Source organism: Lampris incognitus, chromosome 12, assembly GCF_029633865.1.
Source record: "Lampris incognitus isolate fLamInc1 chromosome 12, fLamInc1.hap2, whole genome shotgun sequence".
NCBI classification, from domain to species: Eukaryota; Metazoa; Chordata; class Actinopteri; order Lampriformes; family Lampridae; genus Lampris; species Lampris incognitus.
Window position 1 is genome coordinate 51,672,736 of NC_079222.1, and position 20,095 is coordinate 51,692,830.

The 20,095-nt window shown below is 44.9% G+C and overlaps 1 protein-coding gene across 1 annotated transcript in view; it reads left to right on the forward strand.

The window, feature by feature from the left end:
- Positions 1–20,095, forward strand: part of lrsam1 (leucine rich repeat and sterile alpha motif containing 1) — a 112,478-nt gene that overhangs the window by 78,595 nt on the left and 13,788 nt on the right. The window contains exons 17-22 of the mRNA XM_056290978.1: positions 5,591–5,678; positions 5,945–6,019; positions 6,631–6,711; positions 11,590–11,685; positions 11,893–11,991; positions 15,753–15,884. Coding sequence (XP_056146953.1) covers positions 5,591–5,678; positions 5,945–6,019; positions 6,631–6,711; positions 11,590–11,685; positions 11,893–11,991; positions 15,753–15,884 — 571 coding nt within the window. The remainder of the gene's footprint in view (positions 1–5,590; positions 5,679–5,944; positions 6,020–6,630; positions 6,712–11,589; positions 11,686–11,892; positions 11,992–15,752; positions 15,885–20,095) is intronic.

Genomic DNA, 20,095 nt, shown 5'->3' on the forward strand with positions numbered 1-20,095 from the left:
ATAATGGATGGAAGGTGACTATATAGTGTATAATTCTGGTACATAAGATAATATAGCATAATATAGTGGGAGTATATAGCGTTGTATATGGCATGATGGGTTGTGGAGTATATGGTATAGCGTATGAACAATATAGTATATAAGCAATACTGTATAATATGGGTATAGGTTGGTGATTACTCAACATAACAACACTCTTTATAGAGGCGACATATCTGTTGCGCATACATGCTTGCCTCCAATGTCCTGTTGTTCTATTTATTTATTCTGTTTTGATGGGAATCTTCTGAATATTAACAGATACAGGGCTAAAGGTAAAACCACCACCACATCCTTCATAGAGCTGCAGTACGCTGATGACAACGTCTTAGTTTCCCTTGTAGAAGAGGAACTACAGAGTATACTGGACACCATACAAGCAGCTTGGCCTGGCTATTAACATAAAAAGACCCATATCCTCTACCAATCCCCACCCAACAGAAATATACCTGCTCTGCCCCCATCCATCTCTGTAGACAACACCAGACTCAAAAACGTGGAACCATATTTTGGCAGCCTTCTCTCCTCCAAAGCCAACGTTAACATTGAAATACCCCATTGTCTCAGTTTTGCCAGCCGGGCCTTCTCAATATTGAGTGAAAGAGTTTTTGAAAACCGCGATCTCCAGACCAGAAGTTCTGGTGTACAAAGTGGTAGTGCTGCCCACCTTACTGTATGAAACCTGAACCACATATAGCAGGCACCTGAAGGCACTCGAGGCATACCAACAGCAATGCTTCAGGAAGATCCTTTAGATCAGCTGGGAGGATAAGCACACCAACGTCAGCATCCTCGATGCGGCTAACATGACTACTATAACTGCCACCATCACACATAACCTGAAATCGACGGACCATGTCCTCCGCATATCCAACTCTTGCATCCCAAAACAAGCCCTTTGCTCTTAGCAGTGTCAAGCTGAAGATCACCGGGTGCTGTACCGGCTGGTGCTGTGTTGGCTGTGTAGCTACTGAAACACAGCACAGGCAGAGCGGTACACTTGCAGAGAAATCTGAACACACATTTGCAGATCTGACACAACAGAAGTGTAGCAACAAACCAGAGGCCCATATGAGTTTTAACTGATAACTTGTCTGTATTTCCAGCTCTTGAAACAAAATACTTAGACTCTGCAGCCACACAGAATCTGAATAAATATTTGCAGATACCTGTACACATTCACAAATCTCAGTACACATATACATATTCTTTTACACATTAACAAATCTGATTACACACACACACACAGATTGAGATACAGTTACACAAGTCTCTACACACATTTGCAAATGTCTGTGCTACAATAGTGGTCCATAAATGTGCCTATTGACTACACAATTCTCCGGTTATGTATCCTGTAGAAACTGTTACAGTGTGCTGTCTTTATGCATGCTCATCCAGGTGAGGAAGTCACAAAAAGGTGAATCAGTTCATGTCTACACGTGTTGAGAGATGTTTCTCAGTGACCTCCTCAGTCTCCGCTGACTGCAGGCGCCCCTACAGGTATAGGGATACCTATATGGTTTATAAGGGTGGGGTCAGTTGAAACTGAAGAGGTCACTGAGATGAGTGAAGAAACTTTTCTGAGTAAGATTTGGTTCCAGATGAACTGGTTCAGTTTTCTGTGATCACAGTATGGGGATTGTTTTAATCCCTGTTGAGAACAGAGAATTGAAGAGGGATTGTGCAGGCAATTTGTATTTCACAGTGTCACTCCCCCTTTTTATTTAAAAATACAAGTTTTCATATGTGCCAGAATTGCTGAACACACTTGTTTGGTGGTCTCTAAAGCGATTTTATAACTCTAAAACTAAGACTTCCAGCATGTTATTTTTCTGCTTGTTGACTGATCGTCCATGTTGTGCAGATCATATCATGCTACCCTTTATCACTAGATTGGCAGTAGGCCTACCTCTGTGGCAAAACAAGATCTTCAGCATAATCATAATGCAGAACATCTTGGATGTGACCAAGACAACATTCACGCTTTCATAACCTAACATAAGCTTTCAGTTTTCAACTTAGTGTTAACACTTAGTTTCTCTTATAAAGTATGTCTTTCCCTTTAAGGCTAAACCATTTCATAGTTTTTAACCCCTTGGTTGTTAGAATATTCTAAGCAATCTTCCATCAGTCTAAAAAATCCACACCAGAAGTAGGTCTGTGCTATTGCTGGTAGCTCTGAGCAGGTCTGTAGACCTACAGGAACCAGGCTATTATGAACATTATTGTTATTATTATTATTATTGTTTTGTTATTTCTTTCGTGTTTCCTGTTTTACATCCTGTAGAGCCGGGTCCAAACTATGGACCTGAGGCGCTACAGGGCAGATGTCACTTGATTGACAGTACTCGTCGTAATACGTATATGGGCTGTTCCGAGTAGGGCAATCTTCTAGACTGCATGGATGTTGATGTTGCCAGAGATATGGTTGGTGATCTTTTCCATTCCCTTCTTCATGAGTCCTAGAGCTCCGATGACCACTGGTGTTGTTTCGGTCGTCATTCCCCACATCCTGTTGACTTCAGTCTCCAGGTCTTTGTATTTGGTCAGCTTCTCTGTGATTTTCACTGAGGTGTTTTTTTTTTCCGGATGGTATTGCCATATCGAGCATGCACCTCTTTTGCTTCGTGTCCTTGATAACGATGTGTGGCTTGTTGGCTTTTATCTCTCTGTCAGTGTGGGCGTGTCCCAGAGGATGGTGACGTCATTGCTCTCAGTGGCCTTTTTTGGCTGGTGTTCATGCCTCTTCTCAGTCGTCTTGATCTTGTAACTCCTGTAGATTTTCCAGTGCAGGTACGCTGCTGCCTTGTTGTGCCTGTATATGTACTCCGTCTTTGCCAGGTCCGGGCAGCCTGAGACGATGTGGTCGATGGTTTCTTTGTACATTCCGCAGATTCTGCATTTTGGGTCTGTTCCATCTTTGATGATGCAATGGTGATAGGATCTGGTTGCCAGGCTCTGGTCTTGTGCAGCGAATATCAGGCCCTCCGTCTCTGCTTTCAGCCCAGTGCTCCTCAGCCACTGTTGTGTCTTTTCTTGGTCCATGTCTGCATCTTTCGTTCTTTTTGGGTACTTCCCGTGCATTGCTTTGTCCTCCCAGGTTTTTTGCAGTTGCTGCTGGCCATGGTGTTTTGCCTTTTGCTTCACTCGTTCGGTGTAGATGGTAGTTGCCTCATTTTCTGTCGGTGGGGTTTCTGGGACATCAAGCTCTTTCTTGAATTGTGCAGCTTCTTTATTGATGGAGTAGATCTGATGTTTTACTATTCGGAGGAGTGGGTCATCTGTTTTTGTCAGGTATGCATCCAGCCCGATAGTGGTAGTCTTGAAGGTCAGTTCGAGTTGGACTAGGCCTTTTCCTCCTTAAGCTCTTGGTAGGTACAGCCTGTCGACATCTGCTTTCAGGTGGTGCATCTTCTCCATGTATCTTTCTTGTCTTGGTGTCTAGTCTCTTGATCTCATTCAGTCTTCCGTTGATGATGTTGAAGCTGTACGTTACTACAGGTATCACTAGGTTGTTGATAGCTTCAATTCTGTTAGCCACATTGAGTTTGCTCTTCAGTACCATATGCGCTCTCCTGTGGTACTCTTTCCGGATCTTCTCCTTCATGGTTGAGTGTTGTATGACATCTCCTTCGTTCACTCTTAGGTACTTGTATGTGCTATCTTGGTCTACCTCTTTGATTACGGTGTCAGCGTTAAGGTCTGAGTCTGCAGTCTTGGTAAGGTTTCCTTTCTTGAAAGTGGCTGTAATAATAATAATAATAATAATAATAATAATTTATTATTATTATTAAAAGCCAACTCTTTACCCTTGCGGAAGTGCTGAGGCGGGCATGGGAGTTTGACCAGCCAGTCTACATGTGTTTTGTGGACTTGGAGAAGGCTGATGACCGTGTACTCCGGGACACTCTGTGGGGGGTACTGTGGGAGTATGGGGTACTGGGGCAGTTGCTACAAGCCATTCGGTCCTTGTATAACCAAAGTGAGGGCTGTGTCTGTATTGTTGGCACAAAGTCAAACACGTTTTCAGTGGAAGTCGGACTCCCTGTCTCTGATTCTATTTGTGATATTCACAGACAGGATCTCAAGGCGCAGCCAAGGTGAGGAGTGTGTCCCTTTTGGGAACCTCAGAATTGCATCTCTGCTCTTCACAGATGATGTGTTTTTGTTGGCTTCATCAGAACCCGACCTCCAGCACGCACTGGGGCAGTTTGCAGCTGAGTGTGAAATGGCCGGGATGAGAGTCAGCACCTCCAAGTCTGAGGCCATGGTTCTCTACCGGAAAATATTGGATTGCTCCCTCTGTATTGGGGATGAGTTGTTGCCTCAAGTGAAGGAGTTCAAGTATCTCGGGGTCTTGTTCACGAGTGAGGGTAGGATGGAGCGGGAGATTGACAGGCGGATTGGTGCAGCATCAGCAGTAATGTGGTCGTTGTACCGAACTGTTGTGGTGAAGAGGGAGCTGAGGCGGAAGGCAAAGCTCTCAATTTACCAGTTAGTCTTCGTTCCAACCCTCACCTGTGGTCATGAGCTTTGGGTAGTGACCGGAAGGATGGGATCGCGGATACAAGCGGCTGAAATGAGTTTCCTCTGTAAGGTGTCTGGGCTCAGCCTTAGAGACAGGGTGAGGAGCTCGGACATCCCGAGGGAGCTTGGAGTAGAGCCGCTGCTCCTTCACATCGAAAGGAGCCAGTTGATGTGGTTCGAGCATCTGATTAGGATGCCTCCTGGGCGTCTTCCTTTGGAGGTTTACCGGGCACGGCCAACTGGGAGGAGACGCAGGGATAGACCCAGAGCTCACTGGAGGGACTATATGTCCAGTCTGGCCTGGGAATGCCTTGGGATCCCCCAGGAGGAGCTGGAGGGCGTTGCTGGGGAGAGGGACGTCTGGAGTGCCCTACTTAGCTTGCTGCCACCATGACCCGACCCCGGAGAAGCAGCTGATGATGAATGAATTATTATTATTAGCAGGTCTGTAGACCTGCTGTACAGGGACCAGGCTATTATGGCAAGGTTCTTTCGTTTCATGTGTTCTGTGTTTTACCATTTTGTTAACATGTTTTCTGATTCGTATGAATTTTGCATGAATGTGATGTTTGTCAGCATGTACCAACCACATTAAAAGCCCCCCCCCCGCCCCGCCCCATGAAGTTATATCATGTAATACTGTCTCCTGCTGCTGGTGACCTTTGATGGTAATGAAGACACACATTAAAAAGGACCACTTTTTTAGATTTTAGTTCTTGTCTACCATTTTAGTGGTAAGATAGGAAAATACGAAAGGTGAATAAAAAAAATCTAAGAATTTATGTTTTGTGTACATATTCCAGAAGAAATAACGCCTTTTTATATGGCATTGGAAAAAATGAAAAGAGAAAAAAAGCTTTTTCGTACCCATTTCTTGATTTTAAAATGGATGTGAACAGGATGTGCAGGAATTTGGGTGTTGCAATACTGATTTGAGCTAACATCTCAGTGGGAGAGTGAGCTTCATGTAAGTTTAGCATCATAAAACAGTATGGTTATCTTCCCCATTATTTTCAACTAGCCTGGAAAATTTGGACAGGAGGTTTGATCAAGTGCTTTCCCTTCAGCTGCTCGACAAGTCCAAAGCCATCACGCGTATCTTACTGGAGGTATAAACAGAGACATGGACAAATACACACCTGTTTTACTGTTGTATTACGCATAGCTTTTGTTGTTTTACACCATGTGTCTCCTGTTGGGTGGATGTTGAAGTTTGTGCAGCAACACATGTGACTGAGTAGTAATGCATGGTGTTCCTCATGAGCCCATGTAAATACATTACACATATGTACATGGATTCATACATACGTGTGTGTGTGTTATTATGTAAAGTCCAAATCTCAGTTTGTGGTCATAACCTGGTTGTCGTCTGTAGGAGGAGATGCAGAAAGCAGCCTTCCAGGCCCTTCAGCTGCAGAAGGACAGTGTGCACGGCTACATCCGAAACCAGGTGTCTGGAGGAGGAACCCAATGTTTCACACTCAGCATACAGCGTTTCTTTGTATTTACCATCATCTATCAATTGAAGCGCTATAAACTACAGTTGGGACAAAACGCTTTAATATTTTTCTTAAAACTCAGGTCAGAAATACTGAGATATTCTATTCACCTTGTATTTTTTGTTGTATTGATAAAGTAACCTGATTACATCCATGGGTTTGAGACTGCTTGATTAAAGTAATATGATTATTACAATATTTTTTCCCACTTTTCCATCATCGGCATCAACTTTTGTAGGAGTTTTACAAAAAACATAAGCTCATGGAAATCTTCAAATCATGTATAATAAAACTAAGTATAGAGAGTGAAAGATGCTCACTGTCTAGCTGCCACAAGCAGGCAACAGCTGCCTCATCTATCCTGTCCTGGAAAAATTCATATATCTCTTTACCCCATGACTTTTTGTAACACTTTATGTTGTTATATATAATTATCTAAAGGAAAATATTTATCTGCAAACATAAATTCATTTTCTTAAGCCATCTCTATAATCACAATACTTTTCATTTAATAGTCATCACTCTGACACTAAGTTTTGCTTCCTTTATCTCTTGTTCCCAGATCAAGCTCATAGAGGGTGAGTTGATGCAGCTAACTAAGCTGGAGGTGAAGAGACAGAGTCTGGATGCTGAGAACTTGCAAGTGGGTGTCACCTGCATACTTTCATACCACTCAGTTTTCTCTCTCTTTCTGCTCAGTTTTTTACGGATGAATAAAATATGTCTCCAGTTCGCTCCATGTCATTGCACCGTGACAGAAATCTTTTTTTTTAACCTTGAGTTTACGTTGAGTGTGAACTCAATGTAAAAAATAATCGTGCATATTAGTAATGATATTAGTAATCACAGAAAGCTAAATCAGTTAACCTGGACACAATGTTTAGTGGGAGAAATGTTTCATCATCATCTAAGCGACTTTGTCAGTCTACACTGACTGCAGGTATCCCCACCCTTATAAACAATACAGTGGTATAATGACCGAAACCAATGATTGGTTTCATATGCAAGTAGGTTAACTAGTATTTCGATTGCTATGTGTACTATTCACAGAGGATTAGTTGAAATCACAGCATTGTAAGAAGGTGACAGATGCACTGTTAGGCCCCCCCATCAATTCAGGGATGGTCGTTCCCTCTCAACGTAGATGGCATCTTTGACTTCCTGTTCAAACCAACGTTCCTCTTTATCGAAGATGTGTATATCCTCATCCTTGAAAGAGTGGCCACTGGCCTGTAGATGGTGTAGACTGTGGAGTCCTAGTCTGATGTGTTAGCTCTCTTGTGTTGTGTCATCCTCTTGGCCAGCATCTGTTTAGTTTCCCCAATGTACAAGTCACAACAATCCTCCTGGCACTTAACAGCGTACACCATATTGCTCTGTTTGTGATGGGGGACCCAATCCTTGGGGTGGACCACTTTCTGGCACAGCGTGTTTTGGGGTTTGAAAGCAACTGAGATGCGGTGAGAGGCCTTCTTGGAGTTTCTAGTCGGTGTCCTTGATAGGGCTTCGCCTCGGGACTCTGCAGTTCTGCTGGGGGACTTCAACCCTCACGTGGGCAACGATGGAGAAACCTGGAGCATCGTGACTGGGAGGAACAGCCTCCCTGATCTGAACCTGAGCAGTGCCTTGTTATTGGACTTCTGTGTGAGTCATGGATTGGCCATAACAAACACCATGTTCAAACATAACCTTAGGCCGAAGACCAATGATGGACTTTGTGGTCGTATCAGCAGATTTGCGGCTGGATGTTTTGGACACTTGGGTGAAGAGAGGAGCAGAGCTGTCAACTGATCACCACCTGGTGGTGAGTTGGATCAGATGGCGGGGAAGGCTGCCTGCCGGAAACACCTGGCAAACCCAAATGTGTAGTGAGAGTGAACTGGGAACGTCTGGCGGAGGCCCTTGTCCATGAGGTCTTCAACTTCCACCTCCGGAAGAAGTTCTCGTGTATCCCAAGGGAGGCTGGGGACATGGAGTCTGAGTGGGCCATGTTCAAAGCCTCTCTTGCAGATGCGCAGGCAGGACCTGTGGTCATAAGGTCATCGGTGCTTGTCAAGGTGGCAATCTAAGAACCCGCTGGTGGACACTGGTGGTGAGTGAAGCCATTAGACTGAAGAAGGAGGTCTTTGGGGCTTGATTGGCCCAGGGGTCTCCTGAAGCAGAAGAGAGGTACTGGGGAGGCCAGAAGGCCTGCAGCTTCAGGAGTCACGGAAACAAATCTCGGCTGTGGGAGGAGTTCGACGAGGCTATGGAGGAGGACTTTTGGTTGTCCTCAAGCAAGTTCTGGCAAACCATCCGGCGACTCAGAGAAGAGAAGCAGGACTTGACTTAGGCTGTGTTCAGGCAGGGAGGGGAACTGTTTACCCGGACTGGGGATGTTGTTGGGTGGTGGAAAGAAAATTCTGAGGAGCTCCTGAACCTGGCTAACACGTCCCTCATCCTCAGTGGAGGAGGTAGAGTCTGAAGACTCAGGGGAAGCCCCCCCCCCATATCCCTGGCAGAGGTCTCTGAGATAGTTAAGAAGCTCCTCGGTGGCAAGGCGCCGAGTGTGGATGAGATTCGCCCTGAGATGCTGAAGGCCAGATCTGGACATTGTTAGGTTGTCTTGGCTGACACGGCTCTTCACTGTCACGTGGAGGTCGGGGACAGTGCTTGTGGAGTGGCAGACTGGAGTGGTGGTTCCCTTATTTAAAAAGGGGGACCGGAGGGTGTACTCCAGTTATTGGGGCATCACATTTCTCCAGCCTCCCTGGGAAAGTCTAGGGGTGCTGGAAAGGAGGCTCAAACCGATTGTCGAACCTCTGATCCGGGAGGAACAGTGCAGATTCCGTTCTGGCCGTGGAACAACGGACCAACTCTTTATCCTTGTGGAATTACTGAGGGAGGCATGGGAGTTTGACTGTGGGAGCATGGGGTACCAGGGCAGTTGCCACAAGCCATCCGGTCCTTGAATAACCAAAGTGAGAGCTGTGTCCGCATTCTCGGCACAAAGTCAAAAACGTTTTCGCTGGGTGTTGGACTCTGCCAAGGTTGTCCCTTGTCTCCGATTATTTTTTTTGTGTATAAATATATTTCTGATTTTTCCGTTTTTCTCCCAATTTAGTGGCCAATCGATCCCTGTTTTAGTTCAAACACCCACCCTCGTACTGCATGCGTTTGCCAACTGCATCTCTCCGGCCGGCAGTCTTGAAGGAGACGCCTCGCCACTTTCATGACAAGGTGAATCCAGGCCGAACCACTGCTTTTTCCGACACACACTCTGTTCATGTGATGAACACAAGCCGACTCCACCCCTCTCCCGAAGACAGCGTTGCCAATTATTGCTGCTTCGTCAAGTCCGGCCATTGTCGGATCTGTTGAGACCAGGGCGCGAACCCCGGTCCCCAGTGGACAACGGCATCGACACAAAGCTGATGCTCAGACCGCTACACCACCGCGGACCCGCTGTGGTGTTGTCTCCGATTCTGTGATATTCATGGACAGAATATCAACGCGCCGCCAAGGTGAGTTTGTCCATTTTTGGCACCTCAGAATTGCTTCTCTGGTCTTTGTAGATGTTGTGGTTTTGTTGGCTTCATCAGAACACAACCTCCAGCACGCACTGGGGCAGTTTGCACCTGAGTGTGAAATGGCCAGGATGAGAGTCAGCACCTCCAAGTCTGAGGCCATGGTTCTCTCTTTTTATTTTTTTTTTCTAAAATTATTTCTGATTTTTCTGTTTTTGTCCCAATTTAGGGCAAATCGATCCCTATTTTAGTTCAAACACCCACCCTCGTACTGCATGCGTTCGCCAACTGCATCTCTCCGGCCGGCAGTCTCGAAGGAGACCGCCTCCCCACTTTTGTGATAGGGCGAATTCCGGCCGAACCATTGCTTTTTCTGACACACACAGAGACGCATTGATGTGACGAAGACAAGCAGACTCCGCCCCCCTCCCGAAGACAGCGTTGCTAATTATTGCTGCTTCGTCGAGTCCGGCCATAGTCGGATCTGACGAGACCGGGGCGGGAACCGCAGTCCCCAGTGGGCAACTGCATCGACACAAAGCCGATGCTGAGACCGCTACACTACCCTGGACTCGGCCATGGTTCTCTAACCAGAAAATGGTGGATTGCTCCCTCCAGGTTGGGGATGAGTTGCCTCAAGTGAAGGAGTTCAAGTGTCTCGGGATCTTGTTTGTGAGTGGGGGTAGGATGGAGTGGAAGATTGTCAGGCGGATTGGTGCAGCATCAGCAGTAATGTGGATGTTGTACCAGACCATTGTGGTGAAGAGGGAGATGAGCCAGAGATAGGGTGAGGAGCTTGGACATCTGGAGGGAGCTTGGAGTAGAGCCGCTGCTCTTTCGTGTCGAAAGGAGCCAGCTGAGGTGGTTCGGACATTTGATTAGGATGCCACCTGGGTGTCTTCCTTTGGAGGTTTTCCGGGCATGTCCAACTGGGAGGAGACCCCGGGATGCACCCAGAACTTGCTGGAGGGACTACATGCCCAATCTGGCCTGGGAACACCTTGGGATTCTCCAGGAGGAGCTAGAGGGTCTTGCAGGGGAGAGGGACGTCTGGAGTGCCCTACTTAGCTTGCTGCCACCGCGACCCAACCCCGGAGAAGCGGCTGATGATGAGCTGAGATGACATGAGATGAGATATGGGAGTTGTCCCTTGATAGAAAAATGTTGAAGACTTTCGATGGCTCGGGACATAAGTAATCCCCAATCCACAGTACGACAGTTATCATCATAAAACAACTATGGTGTACAACGACCAATTTCGGAACACACACAATGCGTCACACTTAAACCCGCATTGGGTATAACAACATATGCTCATGCAGGGTACCTCTCCTCTCCACGGTTAACTACAGAAGGTGTTTGTAGTTGGTTTTGAAACATCAGCACTAGACTGTTAATGACTGGAAAAAGATTGCTTGGTCATGGTTCTAAAAGCACCACCATGATGGTAGACTCAATTATACAGGCCCCTGGGGGTGATTTTATGGTTTGGTGGGCATTCAGTTGGCATACACTGGGTCCATGGAAATCTGTAGTTTGATGCCTTGATGCCAGAGCACTCCTTAACATCGTAGCAGACCAGGTTCATCCATGCATGGTCATCATGTTCCCCTTAAGGGGAATGGGACTTTCAACAAGAAAATGCTCCCTATTACAGTGCAAGTACTGTCCAGGAAAAGCTCTGAAATGTCAAGTGAAATGAAGTTAATGATTTGAACTCCCCAATCTCCTGATATCAGTCCCACTGAACACCTCTGGGATGAAATTGAATGCAGTATCTGTAAAAGGTAGTTTTCAGCCATCAGTTGTGAGCATCTGCACAAAGTACTGATGTTTGTATGGTCATCTTTAACATAAAGACACTACATGACCCTTGTTGAGTCACTACCATGATGTGTGGCAGCTCTTATCAGGGCCAAAGTTGGTCAAACAAGGGGTTTCTATTTGTCTGGTCACTGAGTGTTTAACATTGCTTGGCTTCAGCTGCGACTGTGTTTATGTGTGCATTCGTGTAGGAAGTCCTGGTTGAACAGCGCTCAGCTCTCGGCAATTTGTTGCAGCAGCTGCTGAAGCAGAAGGATCAGAGGGAAACAGAGCTTCGCCAGGTTCTGGTGAGGACTTAATGAGTTTCAGTGGTCTCTACTCTGTAAATTAGCTGGAGATATGGAGCTGAAGTCATGAAAGAGTTCAAAAGGAGCAAAGAAAATTGAATGAAAATTGTGTGTGTATGTGTGTGTGTGTGGGTGTGTGTGTGTGCGTGCGCATGTGTGTGTGTGTTTGTCTTTCTTTGTTTGTGTGTTTGTTTGTTTGTTTTCCAGGAAGAGATGGAGCTGAAATCTGAACGTAATCAGCAGAACTACTGGATGATACAGTACCAGAGGTTGCTGGATGCAAAGCCATTATCACTGCACATGCAGGTAACAAAATAATATTATCACTGCACATCTACTACCACTACTACTACTACTTTTGGCTGCTCCCGTTAGGGGGCGCCACAACGGATCATCCGTTTCCATCTCTTCCTGTCTCCTGCATTTTCCTCTGTCACACCAGCTATCTGCAGGGCTTCCCTCACCACGTCCATAAACCTCCTCTTTGGCCTTCCTCTTCTCCTCTTCCCTGGCAGCTCCATATTCAGCATCCTTCTCCCAGTATACTCAGCATCTCTCCTCCACACATGTCCAAACCATCTCAAACTTGCCTCTCTTGCTTTGTCTTCAAACCGTCCAACTTGAGCGGTCCCTCTAATATACTCGTTCCTAATCCTGTCCTTCATCACTCCCAGTGAAAATCTTAGCATCTTCAACTCTGCCACCTCCAGCTCCACCTCCTGTCTTTTCGTTAGTGCCACTGTCTCCAAACCATACAACATAGCTGGTCTCACAACCATCTTGTAAACCTTCCCTTTAACTCTTGCTGGTACCCTTCTGTCGCAACTCACTCCTGACACTCTTCACCACCCACTCCACCCTGTGTACTCTCTTCTTCACCTCTCTCCTGCACTCCCCGTTACTTTGGACAGTTGACCCCAAGTATTTAAAGTCATATGCCTTCGTCACCTCCACTCCTTGCATCCTCACCATTCCACCGTCCTCCCTCTCATTCATGCATAGGTATTCCGGCAGTGAACTATTTTTTTTGTGCCAGAGAGAGGCACAAGCAGACTCTGCCTCAGCAGCCTACATTCACGAATGCTAGCTTTGGGAGCAAGCCATCCTGAATAGGGCATGCCTTTTATTGATAAAACATCAAGTTTTACATGATTTTAATTTTTTTATTTTTTACAACAATCTTAACGAATTAAAGTTAAAAATAAATATATAATAAAAAAATTGTAATTATGATATTTCATTTTTTTTTTCTTATTAGCCTGGGTGAGGCACCGCCTTCCCTGACTGCACATCACTGGTGGGCCAGATGTTGCTGGTGGTGGGTCAGATGTTGCTGGTGGTTGGCCAGATGTTGCTGGTGGTGGGCCAGATGCTGCTGGTGGTTGGCCAGATGTTGCTGGTGGTGGCCCAGATGCTGCTGGTGGTGGGTCAGATGTTGCTGGTGGTTGGCTAGATGTTGCTGGTGGTGGGCCAGATGCTACTGGTGGCAAGGGTTAATGTGCTACTCCTGCTCCGGACTCCGCCATTGTAGCTGGGGTAGCAGTGCTGGCTATGCTAGTATTAGCTAGCTGGACAATTTTCTTGCTCGTTATCTGCTCCTCCACTTTATCAATTGACCTTTCGTAAAGTCCCGCCCCGCTTAGTTACTGTTGCTATGCCCTTCAAGCATTTCAGAACCATCCAGCAAGTAGCCGGAAAACCCCAAAACATAAAGGAAGAAATCAGCGCATTCCCAGAGAAAATAAGTGATGTATTTTGGAGTAATTCATCCTGAATATCATCCTGTGGAAGGCAGAAGGGGCTACAGTATGCGGTGGCGGGACACATTCAGAATATTAACAGTAAAACTGACTTGCGTGGACTCCGGGCTGCCGGGTGCGACTGTAATGGAGGGTAAAGCTTACCAGTCGCAATCCAAAAATGAGAAACCCCATCAACTAATTCTGAAACACATTGGGGACCAGCTGTGCTCTTGCCCTGTAGGGTAAGTTACATATTTCAGCTATTATTGGTATATTTTAATAATCCATTGTCAAAATCACCATATTGTAGTGTTGATTTTGGCCAAGGTTCCCCATAGCGTTCTTTTATCCAGGCTTTTTCGGGGGTCCTGTATGGGCTCCTGGGGGTCGCAGGGCGGCCAGGGACATGCCCCGGGGCCGGGGGAACCGCCCCGTGATTTGTTTTTTTTTAACCTTCGGACAAGAACCGGTATTTTCAACAAAACAAGGCAAATGAGATGCCCCCGCGGGCGGGATGACTTTTCCGAACGGCCGGTCCCCACCTGGAGCTCCCAGAGGGGGAGAAATGTTTAAAATAGGCCGGATATGAGGAGGTCAGACTGGCCAGAGACCATCCCAGCCCACCCTCCCCGCGGGTCTTGATGCTCTGAGATGAAAGGTGGAACCTGGCTAACCTGTGACTAGCATAACACGGTTATGTTAGTGGGCTAGCTAGCATTAGCTATCATTAAATTAGGTGTCTCTAGCCACAGACTAAGCTGGTTACGTTCATCAGGTACATTAATAATCTTAATTTGTTAGTCAGTAATACGTTGATATGTTAATAATGGTAATAATCATTGTGTGGGTAAAAGTAACAGTAATAATACATTAGCTGTATTAGCTATCAGTAATAGCTAGTAGCAAGCTTAGCTTGGAGCAGACAGGTACTTTTGGTGGTTTTGGATGGATTAAGCTGGCCATGGGGTCTGCTATACTGCCAAATCCATTGCCGGCATTGTGCTTCTTATGTTCTGGGTTTGGGGAAGGGAAAGAGAATTACAGCCCTCCAAACTTTTCACATATCTAGTATCTGATTTGCAGATCCCATAGGCCTACCGTTTCAGCATTTTGCTGTGTGTTTGAAAGCTTGACGCAGCTCCCTCACATAGACTAAACCGCTGCTAAGGTAGGATTGGACAAGTGTAGCATGGTTAAAAACCTCACACAAGCACCGTTGTGGGGCGATACTTTGCGAAAGGTCAATTTCTTTTCCATTTTTCTCATTGTTTGACCTTTTAGTAAAACCAAACTTTGTCAAGTCTATTTGTTTTCGTTTGGACATTTTATACTATTTCCATCTGATCTGATGACTAATTTTCATGTGACGTGAGGCACACAACTGACGATGTAGGCACACTGACACTGTGACCTTCAAATAGCCGAACAAGTGTGATCCGGTAATAGTCAGCTAAACAATAACAGCTCTCCCTAGTGTGTGCACATGTACTGTACTGTACTGTACTGTACTGTACTGCTCTGTACTGTGCTGTACATTACGTCCAACTGTAAGTGGCTGTAATGTAGCCTACAGGCACACCACTAGGGGGTGCCGGTGACATTTAGGAATAGGGCACTCCTGCACTTTGTAGCTAGGTATGCCATGGCCAGAACCAGGTACGCCGGGCACTCCTGGGCAGCAGCGGAATTCTGCTGGTATAAAGGGCTGCTGTGTTCAACCGTGCAGGATGAGCTGGTTTTTGCTGCAGAGCTGGGATAAAAGGGGTCTTACCTGTTTTTCTTTATGTTTGGCGTTGTTGTTTTGGGATTGTTAAAAGATGCCTGTTAAGTGTTTGCAATTTGACAAATATTGTTTATATGTTTAAAAAGATTTCAAGTCTGTTTTTTTTTTTGTGGTAATTTTTTTGTTAAAAAAGACTTGTTTTAAAATTCAAATTCTTTCTCTTTCTTTCATTCTTTCTTTCTTTCTCTTTCTTTCATTCTGTCTTTCTTTTTCTTTCTTTCGTTCCTTCTTTCTTTCTTGTTCTTTCTTCTTGCTTTCATTCTCTCGTTCTTTCTTTCTGTCTTCCATTCATTATCTTGTTCTTTCTTTCTTTCTTGTTCTATCTTTCTTCCTTTCATTCTCTCGTTCTTTCTTTCTCTCTTTTTCTTTCTTTCTTGCTTTCATTCTCTCGTTCGTTCGTTCGTTCTTTCTTTCTTTCTTTCTTTCTTTCTTTCTTTCTTTCTTTCTTTCTTTCTTTCTTTCTTTCTTTCTTTCTTTCTTTCTTTCTTTCTTTCTTTCTGTCTTTCTTTCTTTCTTAACCCCAACCTAAAAAAACAACACAGGAAGCGGGTGTGGAGAAAGAGCTAGTCCAGCTGTTGTGTCAGCTGTCAGCTCAGGACTACCTCCCCATCCTGGCTCACCATGGAGTGACGACTGCGGCACTGAGCCGGATGAGTCCCTCTGACCTCAGCAAGGTTTGTCTGTCACATTATGCTGGTGATCTTTTTCAATACTTTAAACCACATTTTCACCTTGTTAGTGTTTGCATTCTTCGGTAATACGCACAATCTAAAGGCAGACTTGATCTTTTTGCTGCCTTACGTGCTTATTTTTGTGGTTTGTGCCATTACATACTATATCAGTTAGGATATTTTACTCCCGGTTTCATTTTTGAGATTTTGGACAGGGGACCACAGCTAGGCGCAGCGTCACAGCAGCGTCTTATGCGGCAGTTAAATAGAATCCTTAAACCCGCCCTTTCAATAACAGTGATAAGAAAGAAACCCTAGTTCCTCAGTTAGACTGTGTACATGATCAATGAATTCTCACTTGTGCTAGCCAGATGGTTGGTTATTCCTACAGTTAATGTAGGCTTATCATTCCTCCAAGTTGAACCAGGATGTAGCTCAGCAATGCCATCGACTATTGATAACATTACACATTATGGGCAATAACGCTTTTTATTTATTTATTTATTTATTTGAACCACCCCCCCTTTTCTCCCCAATTGATCTTGGCTAATAACCCCAGCCTTCAAGCCGTTCCGGTCACTGCTCCACCCGCTCTGCTGATCCCGGGAAGGCTGCAGACTACCACATGCCTCTTCCGATACATGTGGAGTCACCAGCCGCTTCTTTTCACCTGACAGTGAGGAGTTTCACCAGGGGGATGTAGCACGCTATTTCCCCCAGTTCTCCCTCCCCCCTAAACAGGCGCCCCAAACTGACCAGAGAAGGCACTAGTGCAGCGACCAGGACACATACCCACATCCAACTTCCCACGCACAGACACGGCCAATTGTGTCTGTAGGGATGCCCGACCAAGCCAGAGGTAACACGGGGATTCGAACCGGTGAACCCCATGTTGGTAGGCAAAGCAATAGACCACCACACCACCCAGATGCCCTATGGTCAATAACTTTTAACTTGCTGTTTCATTTTTACTTCCAAATATGGAGTTTAGATAATTGTTTTAAATTGGACTTGTTGAAACATGTCTTACATTTGTGTTCCATTGCCCCATAAAGGTCCTGTACCCCAAATCTCCACAATGAAGCTAGCGAGCAAAACCATATCCTTACCAATATGCACAATAGAACAACTTACGAAAATAAGACCCAGTTTGTAAAAAAAATGGAATTTCCCTTTATTAAACACTTTCACAGTCAAACTCCATTAACTGCCTTATTAATGGATTACATTTATAAAGCACTTTATCTCGATACCCAAAGCACTTCACAGAGAAGGGGGGAAACTCACCTCAACCACCACCAATGTGTAGCACCAGTGATGCACAGCAGCCGTTTTGCACCATAACGCTCACCACACATCAGCTTTAGGTGGAGAGGAAGGGAATCATTGAGCCAGTTGGTTGACACGGTGGCCCAGTGGTTAGCGCTGTCGTCTCACAGCAAGAAGGTCCTGGGTTCGAACCCCAGGGTTGTCCAAACTTGGGGGTCATCCCAAGTGTGGCGTTTGCATGTTCTCCCCGTGTCTGCAGTGGGTTTTGTCTGGGTGCTCCGGTTTCCCCCAACATCAGAAAGACATGCATGTTAGGGTTAATACTCCTGTCTGTGTCCTCCCTGACTGAGGCATGGCAAGATGAACTGGAGCTGGTCCCCGGGTGCTGCACGGCGGCTGCCCACTGCTCCTAGCTACACAACTAGGCTGTGTTAAATGCAGAGCATAATTTCCCCACGGGGATCAATAAAGTATCTCAAAATTAAAAAAAAATCAATTACAAGGGGGATGATTAGGTGGCTAGATGGAGAGAGCCAGGTTGGGAACTTTGCCAGGACACCAGGGAACCCCCGACTCTTTGCCATAAGTGCCATGTGATCTTTAATGACACAGTTAGTCGGGCCCTCGGTTAAACTGATCTTTTTTCTGACTCTTGTTATCCTTAACTGCAAAAGCACAAAGTGACCTTTTTAAATACAGGAAAAAGCATTCTCTGTTCTTCTGTGGTTTGTGTAATCTGTACCACTGTATGTTGAACATTTGATTGGCTTGTTCTGAACCCCACAGTTTTTTTTGTTTTTTTTAAACATCAAATAAAATACCTTGTTAGCATTAATGGTCAATGCTGCATTCTGATGTACAGTCATGTCTCAGCACAGACTGCTTTACAAATGGAAGCACTAGGCTTGGTTTAGCAGCTTATGCTTCTCAGTACTCTGCAAACTGGGTCACTGACTCACATGATAAGGGTTGTTCAAGGGATCATTTCACAAATGTATGAAGTGGTACGGTTTGAAGTGTACTGTATTCTCCAGGACAGTAGATCAACTAGGCTGCCAGGTTACTCAGATCATTTTCAAATAAATTACTAACTTAATTATACGTATATCTGTATATCAATACCAGTTAACTTAATTATATGTATATCTGTATATCATTGCCAGTTAACTTAATTGTATGTATATCTGTATATCATTGCCAGTTAACTTAATTATATGTATATCTGTATATCATTGCCAGTTAACTTAATTATATGTATATCTGTATATCATTGCCAGTTAACTTAATTATATGTATATCTGTATATCATTGCCAGTTAACTTAATTATATGTATATCTGTATATCATTGCCAGTTCTAATTAAACACTACCAAATGGTGTTCTAGAGGTTCATAATAGGTGACATACAGCGGCTTGCGAAAGTATTCATGCCCCTTGAACTTTTCCACATTTTGTCATGTTACGACCACAAACATAAATATATTTTATTGGAATTTTATGTGAAAGACCAACACAAAGTTGCACACAATTGTGAAGTGCAAAGAAAATTATACATGATTTAAAAAAAATTTTACAAATAAAAAACTGAAAAGTGCAGTGTGCAGAAGTATTCAGCCCCCCTGAGTCAATACTTTGTGGAACTGTCTTTTGCTGCAATTACAGCTGCAAGTCTTTTGGGGTATGTCTCTACCAGTTTTGCACATCTAGAGACTGAAATTTTTGCCCATTCTTCTTTGCAAAACAGCTCAAGCTCAGTCAGATTAGATGGAGAGCGTTTGTGAACGGCCGTTTTCAGATCTTGCCACAGATTCTCAATTGGATTTAGGTCTGGACTTTGACTGGGCCATTCTAACACATGAATATGTTTTGTTTTAAACCATTCCATTGTAGCCCTGGCTTTATGTTTAGGGTCGTTGTCCTGCTGGAAGGTGAACCTCCGCCCCAGTCTCAAGTCTTTTGCAGACTCCAACAGGTTTTCTTCCAAGATTGCCCTGTATTTGGCTCCATCCATCTTCCCATCAACTCTGACCATCTTCCCTGTCCCTGCTGAAGAGAAGCACCCCCAGAGCATGATGCTGCCACCACCATGTTTGACAGGGGGAATGGTGTGTTCAGAGTGATGTGCAGTGTTAGTTTTCCACCACACATAGCGTTTTGCATTTAGGCCAAAAAGTTCAATTTTGGTCTCATCTGACCAGAGCACCTTCTTCCACATGTTTGCTGTGTCCCCCACATGGCTTCTGGCAAACTGCAAACGGGACTTCTTATGGTTTTCTTTTAACAATGGCTTTCTTCTTGCCACTCTTCTATAAAGGCCAGATTTGTGCAGTGCAGGACCAATAGTTGTGCTGTGGACAGATTCCCCCACCTGAGCTGTGGATCTCTGCAGTTCGTCCAGAGTCACCATGGGCCTCTTGGCTGCATCTCTGATCAGTGCTCTCCTTGTTCGGCCTGTAAGTTTAGGTGGACGGCCGTGTCTTGGTAGGTTTGCAGTTGTGTCATATTCTTTCCATTTCTGGATGATGGATTGAACAGTGCTCCGTGAGATGTTCAAAGCTTGGGAAATCTTTTTATAGCCTAACCCAGCTTTAAACTTCTCCACAACTTTATCCCTGACCTGTCAGGCGTGTTTCTTGGACTTCATGATGCTGTTTGCTCCCCAATATTCTCTTAACAAACCTGTGAGGCCGTCACAGAACAGCTGTATTTGTACTGAGATTAGATTACACACAGGTTGACTCTATTTAGTCATTAGGTCAACATTCGATCATTCAGCAATCATCAGGCAACTTCTGAAGGCAATTGGTTGCACTCAGAGAAAAGGGGGCTGAATACTTTTGCACACTGCACTTTTCAGTTTTTTATTTGTAAAAAAAAATTAAAATCATGTATAATTTTCTTTGTACTTCACAATTATGTGCCACTTTGTGTTGGTCTTTCACATA